This window comes from Miniopterus natalensis, chromosome 1, assembly GCF_054644295.1.
Source record: "Miniopterus natalensis isolate mMinNat1 chromosome 1, mMinNat1.hap1, whole genome shotgun sequence".
NCBI lineage: Eukaryota > Metazoa > Chordata > Mammalia > Chiroptera > Miniopteridae > Miniopterus > Miniopterus natalensis.
Genome location: NC_142081.1, coordinates 46,531,421 through 46,557,025, shown reverse-complemented (window position 1 = coordinate 46,557,025; position 25,605 = coordinate 46,531,421). Strand labels below are relative to the sequence as shown.

The window sequence follows — 25,605 nt, the reverse complement described above, 5'->3', positions numbered from 1 at the left end:
TCATCCCTCCCCACCCACTCCCCAAACTCCACCTTCCCTCTGAGATTTGTCAGTCAGTTCTATGCTTCTATGTCTCTAGATCTATTTTGTTCATCAGTTTATTTTGTTCATTAGATTCCATATATGAGTAGGATCATGTGACACTTCACTTCCTCTGACTGGCTTATTTCACTTAGCTTAATACTCTCCAGGTCCCACCATCCTGTCTCAAAAGGTAAGGGATCCTTCGTTTTTCCAGCTGTACAGTATTCCATGGTATAAATGTCCAAGAAGATGCTTGATATGATTTCAATCTTCTTGAACTTGTAGAGACTTGTTTTGTGTCCTAACATGTGGTCTATCTTTGAGAATGTGCATGTGCACTTGAGGAGAATGCATATTCTGCAGCTTTGGAGTGGAATGTTCTGAAAATGTCAATTAAATCCATCTGATCTAGTGTGTCATTTAGAGTCACTGTTTCCTTGTTGATTTTTTTGTCTGGAAGATCTATCCAGTAAAGTCAGTGGGGTGTTAAAGTCCCCTACTATGACTGTATTGCTGTTGATCTCTCCTTTAAAGTCCTCCAGAAGTTGTTTATTTTTCCCCCCCAGCCTGTGTGAGTCTTTTGTTCTGAGGTGGGTCTCTTGTAGACAGCATATACTTGAGTCTTGTTTTCTTATCTATTCAGCTACCCTGTGTCTTTTGATTGGGACATTTAATCCATTTATATTTAAGGTTATTATTGATAGGTACTTATCTATTGCCATTTTATTTCTTTATGCATATATCAGAAAGGTAATTCTTAAAACCTGAACTATAAGGCTTGAAATAAATAAGGCATTATAGAAGGGGAAGGGAAGGGAGGGAAAGAGACTGGTTTGGGGTCTGGAGGACTTTGAGACAGGACAAAACAAAGGACAACCCATGATTCCAAAGAATGTCTGGAACTTTCTTCCTATCTGTTAGTGCCTTTTCCCCCAGCTCATTCCTGATGGACAGAGGCAGGGATTGCTGCGTTAGTGGTCCAATAGCTCATGACCACCGGAAGGGGATTGTGGGAATTAGAAGTGATACTGTGTGTACTTCGCTTCCTCTCAATATTATCTCACTGTGACAAACCTTTCCCTAGAAAGAGCAGAAAAATGAAATGATCCTGTTAATTCAATTCAGCAAATTACCCACCCCAGTGCCAGCCTTGTGGTAAGTGCCAGGACCACATGGATGCATAAGACATGTTTAACTTACAGCCTTGTCAGGAAGTCAGCAAGGAGACAAAGAGCCCCTCACTTGGTGCCCACAGGGGCCTAGGAGCACACAGAAGAGCCTGTGTTCTGACCAGCTGTCAGAAGTTTCCTGCAGCCTCATGAAGCACACATTCTAATTGCTTCCAGGTAGAGGGCTGAAGTGTAAGAAGGGGAGAGAAAACTCCTGGCAGAGGGAACTACAAGAGCAAAGTCATGGAGGCAGGAGCTTGGGACCTTCAAGTGACTCTGGCTGGAGCAGTGTTTGGCAAGATGGGGAGGCTGTGGACAGACAGGATAGAACAGATCTTGCCAGGAAGTAAGCCGTTGAGCTGGTTACTGCTACAGTGAGTTGCAGTTGCTGATAAGGAGGGGAAGAAAGAGGGGGGAGGAATGAAAGATGACTCAGGGGGGTGAGTGAGTGCCTGGAAGAAGAGAGACGTGGGAGCAGACTGAGAAAGTCAGTAAATCTGGATGCAGGAAGGAGGTGGAAAGACAAGTTCAGTCTTCAACAAGTTAAACAGGTTATATAAGAAGTCCAAGCATTGATGATCTCCATAGTGATGATGATTGTGACAACGATGATAATGAAGAGGACTGTGATCTCTCTCCTCCCTCTTTCTCTCCTGGCTGTAGGAGTTGTGCAGGGAAGTGACAGAAAGACAATGATCATAAGAGAGAGTTGTGTCTTCTCTAGAGAGCCCCTGGGGACAAGTAGAGCTGATACAAATTTCTCCATCCATCTCTGGCACCCTCCACCCATTCATCCTGCAGGAGACAGACTGGGTTGGTCTAACTGTTCCTGCACCATCACCCCCAGAGCCCCAGTGGTCCATAATCAGTATCTCTTCTTACCACTCTCCTCCATCCTTTGATTCACCTAAGATTGGCCCTACTAGCCCTACCCTAGCCTCTTGTGGGGTGATTCCACCCTCCTTCTTCTGGCAGATCATAGTCCAGAGTGGCCACCACCTCAGCACACTCCACCTCTAGCTTCTAAGGAGCCTGGGTGAGCCATCTCCCTCCAGAAGCAGAGAACCAGTACCACTACATACAGAACAGGGCCATGCAGAATACTGAGGCACCTTCCTCTTAGATGCATTGTCTTCAAGGTAGCTGTTGAATTCTAGTAACACATTCCCTGGGGTGTTTTCAAGTCCAGACACACTGGAGCTTTGTTCCAGCCTTTCTCTCGGCCAAGGCACAGGCTCACCAGCCTCTGACCAGCTCTGGCTGCTGCCCCTCTTCAGATCTGGCAGGTACCACTTAATAGGCCAGGATTGCAGCCCCGGTGCTGTGGGCAGTGAACCCTGCTAACTCCAGCCTCAGGCCCCTCTTTGCCCACTCCTATTTAATATGCTCCTGCTTCCTCCTGCTGGCCTCTCTGAATGCTACTTTCTTCTGCCAAGTCCTCAGGCATTGGAATATCCCAGCCCCATCTTCACTGATCTCGTGGTTCTTTGTCACGTACAGAGCCCACTTCATTGCCACCCACATCTGGGCAGGCAAGCAGGAGCTGCCTGTTTTAAAGACTTCCCAGTTTCCCCCAGAGATCAATTTCTTCCAAAGAGCCTGGTACATCTTAGTTGCCAGTGTGAAGTGTGAGTTACCAGAGATGCTGATGGCACTTTTCAACATTTCGTCACTTTTGACACATCCAAAATATCCTCACTCCCAACACTCCACAAGCACCAGCCCAGATGGACTGGCTGCTAGGGAAGCATCAGTTTCTGAAAGGCCTCTGAGAGGCCCTGGGCAGGAGCTTCCTGGCTGAGAAGCACACACTTTCCTCTCACTCCCTCCACCCTTCCAGAGCTAAGCCAACCAAGTGGCTTCCAAGCTCTAAGCCAAATTCCTTTCATAGAATTCCTCACACGTTGGCTCCCCATGGTTCCAAACACTTTTTCATCTGCCGGGCCCAGTTCTGCCCTAGAGGAAGCTGCCTACTTGGGAATCACCTTTACTCTTTCAGGTGACTGAGAACCCATGGGAAGAAGCTTGACCCTCTGATTCAACAGCTAAAGTCAAGGACCCCTGGGGCTAAGCTCCATGAAAGCATATATGCATGGGTTTACTGCTGGGCTCTTAAACCTGTTCCATTGGTCAATATATCTGTTTTTATACCGATATCATACTGTTTTGATTACTATAGCTTTGTAATATAGTTTAAAATCAGAAAGTGTGATGACTCTGGTTTTGGTTTTCCTCAAGTTTGCTTTGGCTATTTGGGATCTTTTGTGGTTCTATATGAATTTTAGGATTGTTTTTTCTATTTCTGTGAAAAATGCCACTGGAATTTTGATAGGGATTGCATTGAACAATGAAGTTGTTTTCTTTAATTCTTCTTCAGATAGTTTGTTTTTTGATGTATAGAAATGCAACTGATTTTTATATATTGGTTTTGTATCCTGAAACTTTACCGAATTCATGTGTTAGGTCTGACAATTTTTTTGGTGGACTCTTTGGGGTTTCCTATATACAAGATTATGTCATCAGCTAACAGAGACTGTTTTACTTCTTCCTTTCTGACTTAGATGCTTTTTATTTCTTTTGCTTGCCTAATGCTCTTGCTATGACTTCCAATACTATGTTAAATAGGAGTGGAGAGAATAGGCACCCTTGTCTTGTTTCTGATCTTATAGAGAAAAATGTTACACCATTGAGTATGATATTAGCTGTGGATGTGTCATACATACCCTTTATTGTGTTGAAATATGTTCCCTCTATACCCAATTTATTGAGAGTTTTAATTATGAAAGGGTGTTGAATTTTGTCAAATGTTTTTCTGTGTCTATTGAAATGACCATAAATATGATTTCTGTCTTTCTGTTAATATAGTGTACCAATTGATTTGTGTATATTGAGCCATCCTTGCATCCCAGATATAAATCTCATTTTATCATAGTGTATGATCCTTTAATATGTTGTTGAATTTGGTTTGCCAATATTTGTTGAGAATTTTGTATCTATATTCATCAGGAATATCCAATGCTTATGTTCTTAAACACTAGGCAAGTTATTCTCAGAATGATCTGCCACCTTGGAATAATGCAGATTCTCAGGCTTCACCAGACCTACTGAATCAGCTGCTCTTGGGGAGCTTAAGCACATGGCTATGTGAGAATTCTGCCCTCCGATATAAAAGATTAGGTAAAACATAAAGGATCCTGAAAGGGAAGTATTCATTTAGCAGTGGTTTAAGGGCAGAACCCTGACTGGGTGTATTTCTCAGTCAGAGATTTATTTCCCCATTCACCCGTAGCTGGTTTGGCTTCTGGAACTGCCTGATTTGGATGGTATGGCTGGAGCACAGTAGAGGCAGAGACCCAGCCTCGTAGTCTGCAAAGCTGCCACATAAGGTCAATACACTTCTACTCCCCAAAAGAGCCCGGAAAAGTGGGAGAGAGGGGGCTGAAATCCGCACTCCAAGCAGGGGCCTCCTCTTCTTGGCACAAAGGCACAATGCTCTTGCCAAGACACACAGTGCACTGCCTGAAGGAGGTACACAGAATTCACAGAAAGGTACTAAATAGGCTGGCAAAGACCTTGGTCAATAAGTACCAAGAGGTATCTGGAAGAAACTATTTGGGGTCAAGACATGAAATGGAAAAGATCTTAGGTAAGTTCTAGAAGGATGGAGAAGTGAAGTATACATGTTCATGGTCTGAAGGGGGCAGACAGCAGGGCCTCCAGACCCAGGCAGTGAAGGGAGAACATGGTTCTAAAAGGATATCTAGGGGGAATAGAACAAGGGTAAAAACACATGCCCAGAGGACTTTTGCAATCTCAGAACCTAGATGGATGGAGAATGAGACAGAGAAATGGGATTCTGGTCCTAGTCTGATTTTTTTAGCCAACTGTTGGCCTTGGGTCAGACATTGAACCCTTTCTTATTTATTCATCAGGATATGAACATGCAGAGAGTGGAAATAGCTATGCTGTAGACCTCAGGGCCTGGGGAGTCTCAAAGGAGATGAGGGGTACCAAGGGTCTCAGGAAAATAGGCTACAGCCATGACCTCAAGCTCTATAAGTCTTGAGGTGACATTGATTACACATGGGCTCATCTTCCTTCCCCATTCTATAGTCCTTTCCTCCCATCAGGACCAGCCTTTGATTTGGAATCCCCAAGATTATCTGGGGAATTGGTGACACTGTTCACTAGTGGGGTACTCTGGCTGCCTTCACAGCAGCCACCCTATGGCTGCGTGGGTGCCTCTACTATTGAATAATAGTCACTGAAGCACTTACCATGCTGTGTAACAATTGTCTATCTACTTGCCTCCACCATAAGACCATGAACTTTTTGAAAAGAAGTCTTTCTTATTTACTGTTGTATCCACATTAAACACAATCCTGCCACATAGTAGGTGCTCACTAAATGTGTGGTGGAAATAATGAATGAATGAATGCATGAATGAATGGGATCATGGTGGGCTCTCAGTCTCTAAGATGGAAAGTTAAAGAGAGGCCAATGACCTTCCCTCTCAGCCCCAGACCACAACACAGGGAAACCCCAGGGACACTCAGGCTTTGGTGGGTCAGGAATATTTCCTCATCAGGGAGCCCCCAAACCCCTGCCCTAGAGAGCATATTCCATGTATTCAGCTCACATCCCCTCCCCCCCCACACACACACACAATTTACTTTGCCTTAAAGAATAACCTTGAGGCTCTTTGACCAAGTGCTTTCTTCAGGCTGCAAGTGTTTATCTCTGCAAAGCATCAGGCTTGGATTGCAGCACAGGAGGGGAGCGTTCCCCTGGGAACAGAGCCAGGAGTCCCCAGGTCACCGCTGCTCTGACTCTCACTTTTGTTTTTGCCTGATTAACTCTGGCCTCAAAAACACTTCTCTCTGGCATCTTTATTTACTGAAAGTCAGAGATAAGACAGTCTTAGGACTCACACACCTCAGAACCAGGGGGATTCTGAAAACTTCTCCCCACCTCTTGATTTTCCAGAGGTGGAAACTGAGGCCCAGCTGGTTTGGAAGAAAAGCCAGCTCTAGAACCCTGGTCCAGCTGACTCAAGGAGCCAAAGCCATCTCACTGTATCACCACAAGGGTCTCAGACTCATATCCAGCTGGTCCAAACTCCTCATTTTTCAGATGAGGAAACTGAGGCTAAAAAGTTAAATGACTTGCTCAAGGTCAACCAGGATGAGTTAACAAGAAAGTAGGACCTCACAGAGATCTGCCAACACACAATCACATGTAATCCACCAATAGCTAAATACGGGTGAAATCGTTCTGCATGTCTAAGGCCACATTGTCTGACAAGCAGATGCAGCAGACCCAGCTGCTACCTGCCTTCGCTTCAGGCTCTGAGCTCTCTTCTAAGTCAACACATAAATGGAATTCAACACAGCCACGCTCTAGACCGTGGGAGTGCAATTGTGACCCATTTCAACGACCTTGTGGTCAGCGAGGGCCTGGCAAAGGAGGTTTATAGGTCTGTCCCAATGGGTGACTTTAATGTCCTGGACAACAAAGGAGCTGCTCTTGGCATGAGGCTCAACTCTGTTACTTCCTGTGACCTTGGTCAAGACATTTACTCTCTCTGAGATCCAGTTTTCTTTTGGGATAACCTACTCATAGGGGTATTAGAGGACTAAATAAAATAAGGAATTCTGACTTACTAGCAAAAAGTGATAGCCCAGCCAGCACGGCTCTACAGTTAAGCATCAACCTATGATCCAGGAGATCGAGCAGTTCAATTCCCCATCAGGGCACATGCCCGGTCTCGGACTCGATCCCCAGCAGGGGTTGTGCAGGAGGCAGCGGATCAATGACTCTCATCATTGATATTTCTTCCTCTCTCTCCTTCTCCCTTACTCTCTCTGAAATCTATAAAGACATAAAAGATTTTTTTTTTAAAGTAAGTGATAGCCACATAAACAGCCCTTTAACCTGCCATATGAATTCCACATGCTCCCATCACCCTATCATCACCTTTAATGAGAACTTTGTGTCTTATGGGTTCTCTAGGTCGGTAATAATTGTGGCTGATGCCCTGTGGGGGACTTACTTGTAAGATTGCTTCGACTCCCATGCCAGCAAAACGATCTCACCATTTAACTAAGTACTTCCTTACCAGGTAATTTATCCTAGTGGAAATAATTCTCCGAAAGGAAAAGCTCTCTATGTGAAGTTTGTTGCAGCTCTTTTTATAAAGGTGAAAAATTGGAAACATACTGCTTGTCCCAGAGAGGGAAATGGAATCATAAATTACAAAACATTCCCTTGTGGAATATTACTCAGCCTTTAAAAGTGATGAGTATGAACACCGTAGGACTATGGAGAGATTTTTATTATATAATGTGAAATGAAAAAAAGCAAGTTATATCTGCACAGTTCCATGAAAAATACATTTGCTTCTGGATACAGAAGAGAAACAGGAAAATAAAAAGCCAATCCATTAAGGTGATGAGAATGCAAGGATATTCTTTAGCATTTTCTCTTCTGCTGTTACTCTGCTTTTGTGCACCTACATTTTTGAAAGAATAAGAAAGAAAACCTGATACTTGCTCCAGAAACAAGTTAGCTGAAGGCAAGTTTCATTGGTGGAAGAAGGCCTGGCGCAGGGTAGGCACTCCAGAGGCACTGGCAGAAAGAAGAAGGAATGAGTACTCCTAGAAACTCTGAAGTCACGGTTACCCGTGTACTGATCATGGGCCTGACCACAGCAGCCAAGGTCAGAGCTATGCCTGTTTCTCTCAGGTCTGTTCCACCCTGAGCAGAGGACGGGGCTGGGAGGGTTTTTAGGGTAATCATGAAATGATGCTCTTCCAGAGGACCTCTCTCCCTAGTTCCAGGTCTGGGAATATTTTCAGTAATTCAGTTAACAAAAGGAAATCACACGCACACATTAGCAATTTATATCATGAAAATGTGAAGATATTTCACAAACAACTCTGTGAGGGGCATATTAATGCCTGCGGCTGCTGTCTTTGGCACTCATGTCCCCAGCAGCAGGCAGTACATGTGGGGCACTTGACAAAGATTGAACTGAGCGGAAGCACCCAGCCCAGGCCTCACAGGCAGAAGACAGGTCCTGACTCCTCTTAGCGCCTTCTACTGCAGAGTCTTTGGTTCTCTCCTCTGCCCACTCATTCACTGCCAGCTCATTCACCCACCTAATGATGTCCTTACGCCAAAGAAAATGAAATCATTTGTTCTTGTATGAAATATTAGGCCCCCCAAACCTGAGGGCTGACTTAGGAATAGAGAAATCATTGCTGCAAGGAATCTCATATTAGAAATATAATGGCTACACCCAGCTTCTTCCAACTCATTTGAGGAAGCTTTGCTGCCTCAGGATCTTGCAGTCATGTGGAGGGACCTCCACGCCTTCCCAGCCCGTCGCCTCTCTTTCTGGGTGATAGGGGGCTGACTAACTCGAAGGATTTTACCACTTACCTTAGTTAATATTCTCCCTCTCAAAACCATCACCTCATCCCCAGATTCTTCTTTTTAATTGAATTTATTGAGGTGACATCGATTAGTAAAATTACATAAGTTTCAGGTGCACAATTCTATAATATATCATCCGTATATTGTATTGTGTTCACCACCCCAAGTCAAGTCTCCTTCCACAACCCCAGATTCTTATCATTGGTGTGTCTTTATCTCTTCTAAAGAAAGGAGAAAATGATGCTTTCAGAAGACATGCCTGGAGAGGGAGCTGCTCCTCCCCAATACAATTGCACAAACCTCACTCATAACACAATCTTTAGGTTTCCTCATGGCTCACTCACAGACTTGTGAGGCTTAAATGAGTTCATACAAATAAGGCTGTTAGAAAAGTGCCTAGCACAGAATAAGCACCCAATAAATATTAGCTTAAATGGCGCAGAAAATCAATTTAGATATATACGTATATAAAAGGGGAGATAAATAAGATCACACCTAAGGAGCTAATGATTCCCCTTTTGGGAATCTATACTAAGAAAATTCTCATAGATTCAGATAAAGATTTGTGTATTAAAATGGTCATCAGAGCATTGTTTGTAATAGAAAAAAAAGAAACCTGAAACAACCTAAATGTCGAACAAAAAAAGAACAAGCAAATGATGCCACTTTTCAAAAGCATGTTTTTGAATAATTTTAATGCTGTAAGAAACTACCCCAACAGGTGAAGAGGGATATAAAGCCATTCGCATAATATCTCAATTATAGACACTCCAAATAAATACCCATGAAAGAAATATCTGGGTAAGAAAAGGTTTTGGGGGAGAAACAAGATGGCGCGTAGGTAACAGCTGCACCCGCCGCCTCCCGCAACCACATCAAAATTACAACTAAAATACAGAACCACCGTCACTCAGAGCCTCCTGAAATGTGGCTGAACAGAAGCCCCACAACCAGGGACTGAAGAAGCACCGAGAGCGGTAGGAGGGGCGGAGACGCGGGCAAATCAGGGTTGAATCCCCGAGACATGGCTGCAGGCCCACACCCTGTGCCGCGGTTGAAACCCAGGAGGGAATCTCGGCGGTGGGGGTTTCCCGGAGGAGCGAGGGGCCCCAGCCCCACAGCAGGCCCCCCGCCCAGGGCTCCAGGGCCGGGAAGAGACGTCCCCACAACTCCGGGCTGTGAACCAGCGGGGACTGTCCCTGAGGGTCGCGGAGGCTGCGGGAGCCCCAGCAGCTCCTCTAAAGGGCCCGGCACGGACTCACTCGGACGCTCCCTCTGAGCCCAGCGCCGGGCAGCGGCCTGAAAGGACCCGGGACACTCGGGGAGGAACTAACCTGCCTGAAATCCGGGCGAGAGCTGGAGGGGCGGCTTCCTCCCAGGCAGAAGGGCTGGCAGAGGCCATGGCTCTTTGGCGAGTCCCCCCCGCACACAGCCGGCAGGCAGGCGCCATGTTTGAATCGCCAGCACCTGACTCGCACCTTTGGCCCCGCCCCGTGATTCCCAGAGGCCCCGCCCCTCTCCACCTGCAGCTCATCCAGGCCATTTCCAGGGGCTTTTCTGTGCAAGTGGCCTCTCCAGCCTCATGCTTAGGACTTTCCTAAAATCTCTCGAACAAGCAGCAGCAGGCCCCATATGGCTTAATAAGTGGCCCCAGGCCTGGCACTAGCGGCAGCTGCACTGGCTCATAGCTTGGTCTCTCCTGGACACCTCCAAGCCCAGCACAAGTAGCAGCCAACTATGGTTTGCTGTGTAGCTCATGCTGGGTGGCCACGGGCAAGGCACTGGCACAGGCTGACTTTGCACCTCCCAGGAGGCCCCAGAGACAGTGCACCTGGTGGTCAGACTCGACCATGCTGGATTACAACCCTACCACATCCACGAGTGACACACTCAAGGGGCACACTTGATGGACACCAAAGCCCCACTGAAGTAAATCCTGCTCCATAGGAGTGTCTCCAGCACAGTATCTCTGGCTGTAGTTGCAGCTGGTCCTCACAGCTGGTTGGCCTGGGGGTCAGTTTCTCCCAGTGATACCAACAGCAACCAAGGCTCAACTACAACAGAACAGTGCACACATCCCACACAGGGGAGCACCTAGAAGGCCCAGTTCAGGTGACTGGGGAGGCTGAGCCACTGGACCCTACAGGACACCTACTACACAAAGCCACTCTACAAATTCCAGGAGACATAGCAGCTCTACCTAATACATAGAATCAAACACCAGGAAGCAGCCAAAATGTGGAGGCAAAGAAACATGTCACAAAGGAAAGAAAAGAAGAAATCTCTAGAAAAGGAACTGAATGAAATAGATCCAAGCAAGCTAACAGAGTTCAGAATAATGGTTATAAGGATGTAAGGATGCTCAGGGATATTAGTAAGAGTATGACGAAAATAATTGAGAAAATCGATGGCATAATAAAGTACCAATTTGAAATGAAGGCTACAGGAACTGAAATTAAGAATAATTTACAGGGAATCAACAGAAAAGTAGAGGACACTGAGAATCAAATCAGCAATTTGGAACATGAGGAAACAAAAAACACCCAACCAGAAAAGCAAAAAGCAAAAAGAATCCAGAAATATGAAGATAGCATAAGGAGCCTTTAGAACAACTTCAAGAGGCCCAACATGCGTATTATTGGGGTGCCAGAAGGAGAGGAAAGAGAGCAAGAAATTGAAAACCTATTTGAAAAAATAATAACAGAAAACTTCCCCTACCTGGGGAAAGAAATCGACTTACAAGTCCAGGGAGCACAGAAGGTCCCAAACAAGAGGAACCCAAAGAGGCCCACAGCAAGACACATCAGAATTAAAATGCCAAAGGTTAAAGACAAAGAGAGAATCTTAAAAGCAGCAAGAGAAAAGCTGTTAATTACATACAAGGGAGCACCCATACGACTGTCAGCTGATTTCTCAACAGAAACTTTGCAGGCCAGAAGGGAGTGGCAAGAAATATTCAAAGTGATGAAAAACATGGAACTACAACCAAGATTACTCTACCCAGCAAAGCTATCATTTAGAATTGAAGGTCAGATAAAGAGCTTCTCAGACAAGGAAAAGTTAAAGGAGTTCATCATCACCAAACCAGCACTAGAGGAAATGTTGAAGGGTCTTCTTTAACAAGAAGCTAATGAACAAAAGAATCTGATGACCTAATTAGATCCAGAGACATTGACACATGTAACGGACAATCATATTTCAGAAGAAAGAGGGAAGGGGGGTGGAGGGTGGGAAGAGATTAACCAAAGAAGTTATATGCATATATGCAAAATCCATGGACACAATGATGGGGTGAAGGCCTGGGGAGGGGGTGGGAGCAAGATGGAAGGGGTCAGTTGAGGGGGGGGGGAGAAAAGGTGGGGCCTGGCCTGCCAGTGGCTCAGTGGTTGGGCATCGACCTATGAACCAGGAGGTCAAGGTCTGATTTCCCTTCAGGGCACATGCCTGGATTTCCGTCTCGATCCCCAGCAGGGGGCGTGCAGGAGGCAGCCGATCAATGATTATCTCATCATTGATATTTCTATCCCTCTTTCCCTCTCCCTTCTTCTCTCTGAAATCAACAAAAAAACCCATACTTTTTTTAAAAAAGGAAAAGCTGGAAGGAAATACTCCAAATATTATTTGTGTTTTTTCCTGAATAGTGAGATTCTTTATTTACTTTGGCATTTTCCAGATTGTATACATACAATTGGCATGTGTTAATTCTACAAATTAATTAAATATAGAACATTTAAGACTCTATTATAATATCACAACTAAAAAATAAATAAAAGATGAGGTTCTAGACTAGGTCGGCAGCAGGGCAGAGAGGATAATCCTGAGTCTGAGTCCTTGATATGTGATGGCCCTAGAGGGTTGCCAAGGGGACAAAAAGGACTTCCAGGGCAGCTCTAAGCTTTCTAGCCTGAGAAATTGCACGGACCAATGATGATGTCATAAACCACAATAGGAAATGTAAAAAGAAAGAAGAGGAATGGGTTGGGAGGAAAGACAATCAACCCAGTTTGTCCTCACTGGATTTGCAGTGCCAAGTTTCCCCAGGTAGAGATGCCCAGTCAAGAGCCGGCTCTGTGCTGGGCTAAAGCTTGGGGGAGAGATTTCAGTGAAGGTGTGGGTGTGGGCGACAGCAGTGAGTCCTCGCAGCCCTGGATTGGCTAAGGATGACCCAGTATTCTATGTGTTAGGAAAAGGGAACAATCGGACTGTCGTGGCAGCTCAGATTCGCAGGCTCTAGAGCTCCACTCCTTCCACCCAAAATGTGAGCTGAAATGGCCCCTGCCTCCCTCAGTCATGGGATTTCTGCTAGACTACAGTGAAGGGCTCACAGAGATTCCCTGTGGCTTCAATGTTGCTGGGTTCTGCGGCCACTGCTTCCAGCGAGGACTGCAGACCCCTCAGAGTCAACCACATAAAACGTGCTACAATGTTCAAGGCAGTGGTCACTGCCTCACCCAGTGACCCCTTTTTACAATAGTCTGTAAGGAAACTATCTTGAGCTTCAGGGCCAGGAAAGTGTGAGCAACAAGACACCATGGCCCGGCCGGGTGTGGCTCAGCGGTTGAGCGTCGACCTGGGATCCAGGCAATCGGGGTTCGATTCCCGGTCAGGGCACATGCCCGGATTGTGGGCTAGGCAGCCGATCAGTGACTCTCTCATCATTGATGTTTCTATCTCTCTCTCTCCCTCTCCTTTTCTCTCTCTGAAATCAATAAAAATATATTTAAAAAAAAAAAAAAGACACCATGAATCCTATAACTGCTCCTGCTTCCCTTGTTGATTTGGCCAATAGGGAGCTCAGAACAAAATCTGTGGTCCATCTCCAGCAGCCTTATAGGATCACACACTATGCATGTTAGAGTGCCAATCTATTAACATTTCTGTCTTTGTTGTTTTACTGCCTTTATTTTCTCTTCATCCCTTTGTTCTACCATGAATTTTTGTGAACTACTTAAAGTAAAATATTTTCTTTCATGTCCCGCCATTGATTCCTGTTCTCCTAGCTAAATCCAGAGTAAATACATGTAAGATAGGATTGCTCCTGTGAGCGCAACGAGGATACATTTTCACAGAAAGGATTTCATAGGTCAAGAATGCAAGATGCTGGATGCTCCAGTCTGTACTTATTTTAACCACACGGCCCTGCCTAGCTGCTAATTACATGCCAGGCACTGTTCTGAGCTCTCCACAGGTATCATCTTGTTTAATCCTTGTAACAACTTCATGAGATAGGTCCTATTTCTATTCCCATTTATCTTCATATAGTCCTCTTAACAGTCCAGTCAGCTATCCTGAAATGAAGGAAGATGTAGTTATTCGGCTACTGAAAAAAAGAAAACTCATTACGTTTAGCACCAAAGCATAAATGGATGGCAAGTCAGATGTTAGCCTTTGACCTGAGGCCTGGATCCCACAGATAACACATCGCTCACCAAGCATTTACTGAGCACCTACCAGCACTGCCCTCTGTGAGTTCACAGCCCAGCGGAGGAAACGCCAACGCACCTCAATGAATAACTTACCAGGCCACGTGACAAGGACAGTGGGATCAGGGAGGGGGCGGCAGGAGAAAGTGTCTCTGGCAGACGAGAAGGTTTCCTGGACGGGGTGATGTCTGAGATCCATGTTAATGGAAGACCCGAGTTCACTGGGAACAGCAGAGACGGAGGAGGAAGGGAAATTGCGGAGGTGCGGGGTGTGAAGTGGCGTTTGGGGGAACTACGGGCAGTCTAGTGTAGCAGGAGAACATAGAGAGGGGAGGGTTGGGAGAATGGGGGACTGTTACTTAGGTGGTGGCTTTGGCTGCAAATACCAAGTCCTCATTCACCCTTCAAGGCCAGGATCAGCATCGCTTTCACTGAGAATGCTACACCCCCATCAAGCAAAACTCATCACTCCCTTGGGATCCCCCCCAATCCTACCTGGTCCACACCAGGCTACGTGATATAATGGGTCTGCAAGTGACAACAGGTCAAGCTACATGAGAGAATGCATAGTGTCATCTAACTAAGATGCTCTATTCACTATCTCCCTAGCATAAGGATGCAGGGAATTGGAGTCAGAGAGACGTCAGTTTAAATCCTGATTTTACCACTTATTGGCGGTGTGATTTGGGGTGAAATCTTTGTCCTCCCTGAGCCACTGCCCCTATTGCCTCTCCCATATTTCTACTGTCCTCAAGTTACTCTAGTTGCTGACTGGCTGGTCCTATAGTCACAGGAATGGCAGGATGGAGGATGGCCCTCTCCACCTTTGTGTTGGGTCCTCCTAGGTCACCCTCCATCACCTCCCAGGAACCCTGTTGGCTGATGTTCTTCAAAGCCTTTGGGTTGTCCCAGAGCTGGCAGAGGTGGAACAAGTGCCAAGTTAAGCACCGTCTTTAATCTTCTGTTCCAGAGTCATTTGCAAGAAGACCTCGAGCCGCTAGAAAAAATGCAACGTTGCAGGAGACACAGACCAGATTCCTGCTCTTTAAAGGGGAAAACGATAAAGGCTGTCAGATTCTGCTCCACCACCCAGACACGCTACAGCAGTGCGGCTTCAACTCCTCTCTGCCGCTGGTGATGATAATCCACGGGTGGTCGGTAGGATATGCTGACGCGTCTTTTTTCTCTCTGCTTTTACATTTTCTTTTTTTCTCTCCTTCGTGTGTTCAATTTTAATAAAAAGATAAGGAGCTAGTGATAATAGCTTCATGCATAATATTTGCAAAGCACATTCTAATTTTCCAAGTGCTTCCCCACACGTTATCTCATTGATGATCTCAATTCCATGAGTAAACAGGGAGGGGAAAGTATAATTATCTCTATGTTTCAGATAATAAAATGTGACTCAGAGAGGTCACACAGCACCTGAGGGCCCATAAGGACTGCAGTCCATGCAGGTGAAGCTGCATTGTCTCACACAAGGAGGTAGGGAGCCAAAGACATAGTCTCTCAGTGAAATGTTATATCTGTCAGAGTTATGTTCAGCTGCAAATAACAGAACTTTGTTTCTATTTCACATACCAGTCCAGAGATATGTAATCCAAAACTGGATAAATGGTTTTGGTCAACAAAGTCCTCAAGGACCCAGCTCATTTCCTTAGATGTGGCCCTTGTTCTCATAGTCCAAGATGGCAGCTAGAGCACCAGCCATCACATCTTTATTCCAGATAGTAAAAGGTATATACAAAGGTCAAAGAGCAGAGTTTTTTAAAAACAACTTTATTGAGATATAATTCACATTCCATGCAATTCATCCATTTAAAGTGTGCGATTCACCCAGCCAGCATGGCTCAGTGGTTGAGCATCAACCTATGATCCAGGAGATCACAGTTTGACTCCTGGTCTGGGCATATGCCCAGGTTGCGGGCTCGATCCCCAGCAGGGGTCATGCAGGAGGCAGCCAATCAGTGACTCTCATCATTGATGTTTCTATCTCTCTCTTTCTCCTTCTCCCTTCCTCTCTCTGAAAGAAAAATATATTTCAAAAAATAAAAATAAATTGCCCAGCTGGGCATGGCTCAGCAGTTGAGCGTTGACCTCGGATCCAGGCGACTGGGGTTCGATTCCCGGTGAGGGTACATGCCCGGGTTGCGGGCTCGATCAATGACTCTCTCATCATTAATGTTTCTGTCTCTCTCTCTCCCTCTCCTTTCCTCTCTCTGAAATCAATAAAGATAAATTTTTTAAAAATAAAAATAAATAAAAATAAATAAAATTAAAAAATAAAGTGTAAGATTCAATGGCTTTGGTATAAAAGAGTCTTTTTTAGGTCAGCCTCCCAGGAGCATCTGTGAAATGCTTCCAATGACATCCATTGGCCATACTTAGAAGGAAAGGTGGCTGAGACCTCAGTAGCCTCTTAGAGAAAAGTATAGCCTTTTCGTGATGCTAAAAATTCTATTACAATGGAAGAAAGGGAGAGAGAATATTGTGGGTAATAACCAGAGTAAAACTAAGTGAGGCCTTAACTCCAAGAGGAAATTCAGACATCCTGCTTACCAGCCCACCCACGATTTGAGGCTAAGTTCACAATATGAAACTTCCAGGTCTTGGGGGTCTATTTCTTGAATTGGAAACCTTTCCTTGCCATCTAGTTGGAAATACTCCTGAAACCCTCATCTATTCTACGCTAGAGAACAAAATGGGCCCATCTCCCTACACCACTCTTTCAACATGCTTTCTCTCTGAGAGCTTGCTGCGTGCAGACTAACAACAACCTCACACGAACAAAAGAGACTCCGTGCCTGGCCTCGTGGGGTAGTAGGAAGCCACATGATGCCATGTGGGTGTAGCCACAAGGTGGGTGGCTTCTATTGCCATCCCAGAATAGCACAGAGGCCCCTGCAGCCTGCCAGCAGCCTCCCCCAGGATTTAAAGGGGTGCCACCCTAGAGAAATAGTGGTTGGAAGTGAAGGAGGTGGGAGGCTTTTCTGCCTCTAGAGAAGAAATCTAACATAGACTGAGCCCAACCAACTGAGCTACCCGGCCTGGGCTGGGGAAACATTTATTAAATGAATGGATCTTACCCTGGAAGACATGCTAAGCCATCAGCTTTGCTCTTCACCTCTGTGGTCTAGTCTTCAACCGGGCCTTCCTTGTCTCCTCTCCCCAGTCACACCGCACGGTCCCTTTGTGACTCTGCACCTCTGCCCTGCTCTTCCTTCTGCCTGGAATGCCCTGGGTACCCAACCCCCACCCCAAATGCCACCATATTCACCTGCCCACCCTTGTTCTTCTAAGAGAAGTCCTATTTATCCCTTAGCACACAACATAAATGTCTTTGCCCTGTGAACCTATCAAAAGTGCCTTGCAAGTTGGCTCTGGGCCAGGGATTCTGCTAAACCTCCTACAATGCACAGGACAACCCCCAACAAAAAAGCATCTGGCCCCAATTGTCAATAGTGCTGAGGCTGGGAAACCCTTTGTTAAGCCCTTTCTCATAGAGAGAAGGATCCAGCATTAGCCAAGCATTGGGGAAGAAAGAGGCGATTAGGCAGAAAAAGGAAATTAGTGTGATTGCTCCCTCCGTCGTCTCCCCCGCCCAGTGACTCTCTACCTTATGGGCCCAACTGCAGGTGGACGGCTTGCTGGAAAACTGGATCTGGCAGATGGTGGCCGCGCTGAAGTCTCAGCTGGCCCAGCCAGTGAACGTGGCGCTGGCGGACTGGATCACCCTGGCCCAAAACCACTATGCCATTGCCGTCCGCCACACCCGCCTCGTGGGCCAGGAGGTCGCAGCTGTTGTCCGGTGGCTGGAGGTAAGACCTGCCCCAACCTCCCTTCCTCTCCCTCTAAGACCAAGTGAGCTAAGCTGGTCTCCAACAGCGACCCAGACAGGACACAGGAATGGGAAGCTCACAGGAATGGGAAGGCCCAGGACTGAGACCAGGTGCTAGGGCTCTCTCCACTGCCTCACTTGCACCCCTATTGGGTAGAACCATCTTCTCCCCCACCCCATCCACGATTCCTTTTACGTTCAGGGATCTAAACACACCCTGTAAACCAGCAAACCCCACACAAATGAACGGGACAGCTTCTGCAGGGCATTCATATCCAGATGAGGACAGGCGGGGGGGGGGGGGGGGAGCAGCAGCACCAGGCAGGGTCCCAGGTGGCTGAGCCTGAAAGGAGAGAGGACCGAGTTCGCAAGGTCTGAAACCAGTTTGGATCTGGAGTATGAATGAAGCATCTCTTTTGCGATCAGGAGTAAAGAACAGGTGGGAGCCTGAACAAGCTGGACCCACACAGGTTTTTATCCAGGCAGCTCCTCTCTTCCTGCAACCATCTTACTGCTGTCTTCCAGGAATCTGTTCAGTTTTCTCGAAACAAAGTTCATCTAATTGGGTACAGCCTGGGCGCGCACGTCTCGGGATTTGCTGGCAGTTACATCGGCGGAAAGAACAAGATTGGGAGAATTACAGGTAACCATGCCTGATACCTGACAACTGTAATCTCCAACCGGTGTCGGGGCATGGAGCAAGCACATGCTTTCCCAAGTCTCATAGTGAACCCACCCCAGCTTCCTCCGCGCTGTGTTGGTGTTCAAGGGAGGTCGAGGGGCACTATTGGAAACAGAGCGCTGTCGTGGAGCGCTGGTCCCTGTGAGTTAGGAAGTCACAGCCTCCATTCCTAGTGCCTCTCCTCAAACGCATGCCTCTCATAGTCACACTACACAGGATCTAAGAAGCAGACCCTCTGTATACTTTGTAGCAGGAAGGAGTTTTGTTTTTGTTTTTGTTTTTGTTTTTTTTGTTAATCTTCACCCAAAGATATTTTTCCCATTGATTTTTTAGAGAGAGTGAAAAGGAGGAGGAGATACACAGAGAGAGAAACATTGATGTGAGAGAGACTCATCGATTGGTTGCCTCCTGCACATGCTCCAACCAGGGTCAGGATGGAGCCTGCAACCCAAGTACATGCCCTTGACTGGGAATGAAACCCAAGACCCTTCAGTCCACCAGCCGACACTCTAACCACTGAGCCAAACCGGCGAAGGCAGTTTATTTTTCAACCTATAGTTTTAAAAGCCTGACATGAGGGAGTTAAAGAATCGCAGCTCTAAATCTGCTGTAACATCAACCACATTCATGCCTCAGTTTCTACATTCGTGAAACACATGGGTCTTACTCTGGGACCCATCTGGATTGAAGGAGGAAGCTCTGTACAAGTCCCAAGCTCTACACCCACTCAGAAATGGCCCTCAATAATCAGGAAGAGATAAGGCATGCAAGAAGGCCTCTCTTCCCAGGTGTCCCTGATACCCACCACACCCCCAGGTGGCCCCAGAGTTACATTAGGAAAAACACACCTGATCAGACCGTTCCCCAGCCAAGTCCCCGAGGCTCACTGATTTCTATAATGGCCCAGGCAAGGCCCTTCTTGTGACCCCAGAGCTCCAACTCCTTGGGCAGTTCCCTTCCTATAATTCTGCTCCCATAATACGAGATTTTTCTCCACTTTACAAACATGCTGTGGCCTCTTGTGCTTCTGGGCCTTTGCATGTACTGTTCCCTCTGCCTGGAATATCTTACTGCTGCTCAGCCACCCAGCCCTAGTCTTTCACAGGCTAAAACAATCCAAAGGAAATTTAAGATGAATAGCATTGCTGTGACCTCTTATTTTATCAAGTAAGAACATTGGGGTAACTACTGTCTACTCTTATCATTACTTCATAAAAGAAGACATTTATTTTAATATGAAAAAAGATAGAGATAATGGCAGACATTTACACCAAGTAAACTTGTCATTATGAGAATCCTTTTTTTTTATCTTGCTGGTGACTGGGGAGGCCTGGCACCAGTCATTGTGCCCCTACCGCAGTAATGTAACACTCAGTAGCCTGGGAGTGAGCAGACCGACCCTCCGCAGCAGGCCAATGAGGCCTGTCACCGAGGAACAGGCCTAAAGGCTGAGTCAGAATCGCAGAGGCTGCATCGAGCCCAGACCCCCTTCACTCTGGCTGGGGCCGTGGGCCACGTCCAGCATTATTAGCCAGGCCCACCCGTCAGAGGCAGCAGGACAGCTGATTACTCCGTTGTCGTCTTGTAGTCAGCCTGATGGAGAAAGGAATGTAAATCACATCAAGGCATTCTTCGTACATATCTGTAGTGAAGGTTGGAGAACAGGCACTCTCAGGCTTCCTGTCCATTTCTTTGTCCCCATCAGGGATGAAAGCCAGGGCTGACGTGGGACATCAATGGGCAATCCAGAGAAGGTAAAGGAAGAGAGAGAAAAAAACCTTGAGTGCATGAATACTCCCTAGCTACTATCAGCAGGAGCTGCCACTTGTCTCTTGCAAACGTATCTATCACTGAAGGCCCAATGCTTTGAGTGGTCCTATCACAATATTTTCACCAGGGAACAGTGATGTACCAAGGCTGTTCTGGACATTCCGATGAAATGGCATTCAGGTAGGAGAAAAGCCAGCTTGTTTAGAAAAATTATTGATGACATGCTGGCAAATTCTTTTTTGATGGGTAGGTTAGAGCTACTTACAATAAGCACAGTGGGTTTTTTGTATGCAAACAGGTGCTCCTGAAAGTAGCTGGAGAGGTACTTGAAACCGATTTGCTTAAATAAATCAAGCATTCCCTCATAACCTTATTTCTACCGCTGGATAGTTCCTGCAAACCTCTTTTCCCCATAGATAATGCGCAGCCTGTGTTCAATTTTCAGCACCATGAATTACTGTGGTTTTACTGCGAAAAGGTTGTGGCAAGATTTTCTAGAGAAAGATTATGCCCTAGGATTTTCTTCTTCCTGCTAGCTCATGAATGTGTAATAACATGGAAAAGCTAAAAAGAGCATTTCTCCTCTCCTTCCTTGTGCCCACCTAAACTTTACCCTTGCTTTCCTGTTAGGGTTGGATGCCGCGGGCCCTTTGTTTGAAGGAACTTCCCCCAAAGACCGTCTTTCACCAGATGACGCCAATTTTGTGGACTCCATTCACACCTTTACCAGGGAGCACATGGGCCTGAGTGTAGGCATCAAACAGCCCATAGCACACTATGACTTCTACCCCAATGGGGGCTCCTTCCAGCCTGGCTGCCACTTCCTAGAGGTCTACAAACATATTACCAAGCATGGCCTAAACGGTAAGGAAGACGACGCCTCCGAGAGCACTGGCCTCACTCCCCTCCCTTGCGTGGGGCCTATGGATCCAGTGGAATCTACCAACTCTAGATTCTGGGAAGAGTTTGGCAAGGATGGGGACCCAGGGTGTGTGCTCATCAAGTCCATTCAGAGAGAGGGCTTGTGGGCATGAGTAAGGGCTGGTATTCCCCCAGCGGGCAGGCCCCTCCTCCTATCAGACAGGGGCCCTTGGAGCCCAAGCTCTGAGGATGAGCTGAGGGCACCACCAGGAATCCCCACCTCTTACCCCACTCAGGGTAGAGTCTCCCCTGGGATAGGAGCCCTTCTGAAAGTTGAGTCCTGATGCTTGTGATTATTCCATCTCCTCCAGAAGCTTCCTCACCCAGGCAGCTTCCACTCTCCTGGCTCATATGAGGATCCATCTAATAGATTATGGCTTTGATCTTTGGTCTCACAAGAATGCAAATGATTTTCCCACCTCTATGAGGTTTAATCAGCTGATCCTCCAGCACAGCACTGAGATTCTTCCAGCTCGAAGTTCAGCTCTAAATATGTACTCATGACTCCGTTTAGCTCAGAGCAAAAACCGAATGTGGCCTTACCTGGGTTGTGATCCCACTTCCCTCTCAAATCCGAAACATTAACATGTACATTGATAACACGCACAGGATTAAACAAAACTGTCAGCAAATACCACACTTTCCATAGACATTCCAAATTTCTCATTATTATAAAATATTATCCTAATTAAAACATGCCAACTCACTGAGAGCCAACTGGAGACTCCACCCCCGCATACCACTCACTGTCTCACCCCAGTCATCCAAAACTGAGCTGAGAACACACTCTGTGATTGCGTCAGCACCACCCTCTCCTATCAGGATGACCTTCGCACTCGACATTATCTCATTTTGGCAGGACGCCCAGCCTTCCAGACACCCACGCCTGAGAGAACCTTCTGGGAACTTCCCCTGTCATTCCTTACATCTCCCTGGAGTCATCGCCCATCTAGTCACCAGCAGCTCCCGCATGACTGTCCATCCAGCCCTCCTCCCAGACCTACACCCTCCCAAAGCCCAGCACAGACCTCTAGGAGGGTGTTTAGTAACTAACAGCCTAGTAAATGCATCTCTGCCCAATGAGAGATGTCTGCTCTTTTGTGCTAAATTTCAAAGTGATGGAATCAAGTATATTTATTTAGCTTGCCCATCCTTGGCATGGTTTTTCTCACCCTTCTGTTGGAAAGTGATCCCATTCTGGGGTGGTTCTCACATCCATGGCTGAACAGAAGGTAACTTGATAACTGCTTTACCATCCTCAGCACCCAGGTAAGGCCAGGTGAGCCCGGGTGAGCTAGTGAATGTCTTTGAAGCTCCATGTTCTCACTTGCAACAGCTGCCTCCAGGAGCTGTATGAAGATGCAGGGAGTAGACTAGCAGAGGCACTCGGCTGGGTACCTGCCTCATAGCAGGTGCTCAGCTAATGCAGCACCAGTGACCAAGAACCGAGGTGACTACTCCTGGGGAGCTTTGGGCAAAGTTACCTGTGCTCTACCTTCACGTTAGGTACTTGAAGTGTTTGATGGTGGTTCTTCAACATTCTTTGAGAATCATTTACTAAAGATTAGGTTAAGATTTGGAGAGCTTTGGAGGGAAAAAAAAGAAAGGTAGCTAAACCTCCCAAGCTTGCTGGAAGGATTAGGACCATTCACACCTGGTCACTGGGGTGTGTTCTCCTAGGAGCCCATCCCCATGCTGGTTTTACAGGCCAGTTACCCCAGCGATGCAATGGCTGCTTTGGGATAGAAGGTAAACATTCAGAGAGGCCTCAGCTCTCACAGACCATTTGCTGAGCTGCTAGAGTGCCTCGGCCCTGGTTTCTGTAGCTTTAGTAAAGCAGAGGCTCCCACACAACCTTCCAGCTAACTCACCACCAAGGCATCAGCACTCATGCGTTTCCACCATTTGAGAAAGAAATATTTCTAAAAGGAATTACACTATCCTGCTTTCTTTTATTTTTTTTAAATTTTTTAAAAAATATATCTTTATTCATTTCAGAGAGAGGGACGGAGAGAGAGAGAGAGAGAGAGATAGAAACACCAATGATGAGAGAGTCATGGATCAGCTGCCTCCTGCACGCCCCCTACTGGGGATGGAGCCCGAAACCCAGGCGTGTGCCCTGACCGGGAATTGAACCGCGATCTCCTGGATCCTAGGTTGATGCTCAAATACCAGCCGGGCTATCCTGGTTTCTTAAATAATTTGATATTTTCTTAGTGACTTGGGGTCCCTTTTAAAACACCTACCATAGCACGCTGTGGCCGTGGGGTGCCTGGGACTAGGCCTCCACACTAAGTGGCTAAGAGGGCCTCCTCTTCCCGAAGTGTCACTCACTCATATGCACCATTGTCAGCGGTCGGCCTCAGCAGCCACCCCTCCACCCTAATGTGCTGCCACTCTGCACTGAGAAACAAGAGGATCCTTCGAGCTGAAGGTATGTTGGATAAAAGGTTGATAAGGTCCCTCTTGCCCTGTGTTCCAGCCTTCGCCCAGACCATAAAATGCGCCCACGAGCGGTCGGTGCACCTCTTCATTGATTCCTTGCTGTACCCCGACAAGCAGAACACGGCCTACCTGTGCAGCGGCATGGACAGCTTCAGCCAGGGCCTGTGCCTGAGCTGCAAGAAGGGCCGCTGCAACACGCTGGGCTACCACACCCTCCAGGCGTGGAAAAGCAAGAAAAGCAAGAAACTTTTCCTGGTGACGCGAGCCCAGTCCCCCTTCAAAGGTGAGTGTGGGCAGCCCACAGCAGTCCAAGGACAGGAGGCAGCCCCCACCGGAAGGTTCAGAAGGTCCCTGAAGTCTTTTCCTGGAATGACTCCGGGTTCTAATTTAGTGTTTTTGCAACTGCACAGATTCCATACAGTGATACTGATAAGGCCTCTCTTCCCCCAAGAATGCGGCCACTGTACTGCCAGGTGTTAAAAGAAAGCCTTAATACTTTCTGGAACAATCCTTTGGTTGGCATCTCTTCCTCCATTTTCACGGTCCCCTCAGTGGTTACTTCGACCACCCAGGTCTCATTGTTACAGGGACCTGGAGGCATCTCCAACGCCAGGCTAGAACCCAGTGCTTTCATCTGCTCCTGACCCCCATGAAAAATACAGCTCCAGGCTACATTGTGGCTCCTCATTTCCCCTAACCTTTGAATTAGCTGATCTTACAGGATATCTTGGCCCTGTCAAGGCCTTTCCAAGATAATTTCAGCTTCCACTGTTTCCCAGTCAGATCCTCACCTTGGGCAGAAACCGAGCCCCTGCCCCTCTCTGGGTTGAATGGGAGGTCAGAGAAAGGGCTGTGGCAGTGTCTTGGGCTGAAGCCAGCAGAGAAATTCTCCACTGAAGCCTAAATCTTCCTGGAGGGAACCAGGCGACATCTGTTGCCATTAACATTTCTGCCTAATCCTTAAAACAGCTCGTGAGCGATGTAGCATCTTTTCCTAGCACAAGCTCTCCTGTGCTGGGAGGAGCCCGTGTGCTGCTGTTTGATTATAACCATGCAAATATTTGTATCTGCAGAAGGTGAATGCATTGTCACCACCACTTTGCATTTGCACAGCATTGTATACAAAACATTAGATGGAGCCATCGATTCCTTGTGGTTCCCATATCAGCCAAGCGAAGTGGGCCAGGCTGGTTACCACATATCCCATTTTAAAAGGAGAGCAAAACTCTGATGGAGTGACCTCCCCACAGCCTGGAGGGAGGCCTAGCACCCAGGTTCATCCAACTCCCAGTCCAATGTTCCTTTTTACTACTACACTCCCAAGTTCAAGCTTCCGGCAACTTATTTCTCAGGTGTGGGTTCCTCTGTTTATCTGAATTTTTGCTCTCCAGCCTAATTTTCCTTCCCTGGGCCAAGGTAGCCCAGCAATGACAGAAACCCATTGTGGGCGGTAAGCTTCTGAGAGCACTAGGAGCAGGGGCAGGATCCTCTCACCCGCGGGGCCAAAGGGGCCCCTGTGCTGTCTGCGCCTCCAGGGGGGAGGGGCCAGTGGTATCTGGGAGCAGGCGAGGAATTTGGAAGGCCTCCTGCTTCAGGGAGCTCCCCCGCCACAGGCTGCTTATTAGACGCTCACTCGTTTGGATTAACCGGTTCCTCTTTTAAATGGCAAAGCCGCCTGTAGTGATTAAGCCTCTCAGATATTCACATTTCACTGGATCTACTTTAATCCTGGAGTGTTAGAATTTCGAGAGGCTGTTCAACCTGCCTGTTCACAAACAGGGAAACTGAGGCATAGATGGGAGGGGAAACCATTTGCCCCAGAGCACAAAGTGGGTTCTTGGCAGAGCCAGCATTTAGACCCAGACCTTCAAACAGCTGGTTGAGTGGTTTTTATTA

The 25,605-nt window shown here is 47.0% G+C and overlaps 1 protein-coding gene across 1 annotated transcript in view; it reads left to right on the top strand.

Moving 5' to 3' along the window:
* LIPC (lipase C, hepatic type) overlaps positions 1-25,605 on the top strand; it is a 142,028-nt gene that overhangs the window by 99,849 nt on the left and 16,574 nt on the right. Inside the window, exons 3-7 of the mRNA XM_016208512.2 lie at positions 15,024-15,211; positions 17,689-17,871; positions 18,417-18,534; positions 20,974-21,207; positions 23,747-23,992. Coding sequence (XP_016063998.2) covers positions 15,024-15,211; positions 17,689-17,871; positions 18,417-18,534; positions 20,974-21,207; positions 23,747-23,992 — 969 coding nt within the window. The remainder of the gene's footprint in view (positions 1-15,023; positions 15,212-17,688; positions 17,872-18,416; positions 18,535-20,973; positions 21,208-23,746; positions 23,993-25,605) is intronic.